Consider the following 1,610-nt stretch of genomic DNA (forward strand, 5'->3'; position numbering starts at 1 on the left):
GGTGAAAGTGGCGATCCCATAGGTAGTCCTTTTTGTTGCGTGTAGACTCTATCCTTATATTTGAAGTAACGGGTGCCCTTTATGCAAAATTTCAGGCTGTTTATGAAAAATTCCTTCTTCCATTTGGTAGATTCTTCTATATCGTCCCATTTATGTTCGATGATCCTGAGAGCGTAGTCCACAGGTACGCTTGGAAACAGAGAGACTACATCGAAGGATATCATTATCTCGTCGTCGTATATTGGTGTGTCTGATATTTTATTTCTGAAAACTATGGAGTCTTTAACGTTGTATACAGATTTTTCTGTAAGTTTTTTTAGCGTGTTTGCCAGGAATTTGCATAACTTATTGGCAGGTGCGTCTATATTTGAGCAGATAGGTCTTAGTAGTGTATCCTGTTTGTGGATTTTCGGTAGTCCATAAATGCGGGGGGCTCTTGCAGTTGTTGATTTCAATTTGTACTTTTCGCTATTGTTGATGATGTTCTGTGTCGCCATTTTGTCTATGATATCGTTGGATTTTTTTAGTAGTGTTGCCGTTGGATCCTTCAATGTTCTTTTATATGTCATCATATCATTAACGATGTTTTTCATTTTCTTGTCGTAATCCTCTTCGTCCATCGCTACAGTGACATTTCCTTTGTCCGCATCCAAAATTAATATATTTTTATTTTGGTTAAAAAATGTTTGAGTTCGCTCCACTGTCCTTGTTATGAATTTTTCAGTTTTGTCCCACGGTCTTTTGTTTATTTCATTGTCAAGTATGATTGCCACTCTTGTTCTCGCGATTTCTTGCTCTTCTTTTTCTTTAATTGTCTGTATGCAGTCCTCACTGTCAGCTATTATGTTGAATATTGGAAAATCTTGCTGCTTAAATGGTAGTGCGAATTTTGGGCCTAATGAGAGCGCCAATTTTGCATATTCTGGTATTTCGATGTTTGTCTGGTTGGAGAACCAGTTGTTATTGTATATGATGTTAGTGTTATTGTTGTTTTTCTCTTTCAGTTTGTCAAATTTCGCTCTCAACAATTGTTTCGTTTTAGTCTCATACGCTTTACTTCTTATTTCTTCGTTGCTTAACAGCTGATCCATTTCTTCCTCGGTTAGGTATTGCTTAATGTTGTTTTGGTTTATATGGCTTTCCCTTTGGTAGGTTTTCATCATTATGTGTTTCTCTTGTATAATTAAGTTCATCATAATGCGTTTGGTTCTCTCGATAAAATTTTCTTTGGCACTGACGAATTTTGGCGGGAGAATTTCATCATTATTATTTAAAACTGATGTCATTTGTTTGGTAGAATTTTCAATAAAGTTTGGAGTATAGTTATATTGTCTGCATTTAATTAAAAACGTTATGCTATTTTTAGTGTTGATATGCTTGTCGATTGTTCTCTGATATTTGTTGATATCTTTGGAGATCCCTTTGTATTTATGCTTTATATGTTGGTATACCATTGTTGTTATTAGTATTTTTTCCACGGCCGTGCTCTCCGTTGAACTTATATATGCAAGAATTTATTTAATCGATCTTTAGTTATAGATGTTTTTTCTGGTTTCTTTTCGAGCCTGAGGTCAAGTTTTTATTTTTGTTTTACAAGTGTCCGATATTTC

At 34.9% G+C, this 1,610-nt stretch overlaps 1 protein-coding gene across 1 annotated transcript; it reads right to left on the reverse strand.

Annotated features, from left to right (window-relative positions):
* Window positions 1-47: 47 nt before the first annotated feature.
* On the reverse strand, window positions 48-1,286 carry LOC108356094 (uncharacterized; the record flags this gene model as incomplete). The annotated part of the gene is made up of 1 exon (XM_017607227.1): window positions 48-1,286. A coding segment is annotated over exon 1 (1,239 nt), but the record flags the coding sequence as incomplete, so codon positions are not given.
* Between the last annotated feature and the right edge of the window lie 324 nt (window positions 1,287-1,610).

The sequence above is a fragment of the Rhagoletis zephyria genome, unplaced genomic scaffold (genome assembly GCF_001687245.7).
Source record: "Rhagoletis zephyria isolate East Lansing unplaced genomic scaffold, Rhagoletis_zephyria_1.1 Rzeph_scaffold_54014, whole genome shotgun sequence".
In the NCBI taxonomy this organism is placed as follows: domain Eukaryota; kingdom Metazoa; phylum Arthropoda; class Insecta; order Diptera; family Tephritidae; genus Rhagoletis; species Rhagoletis zephyria.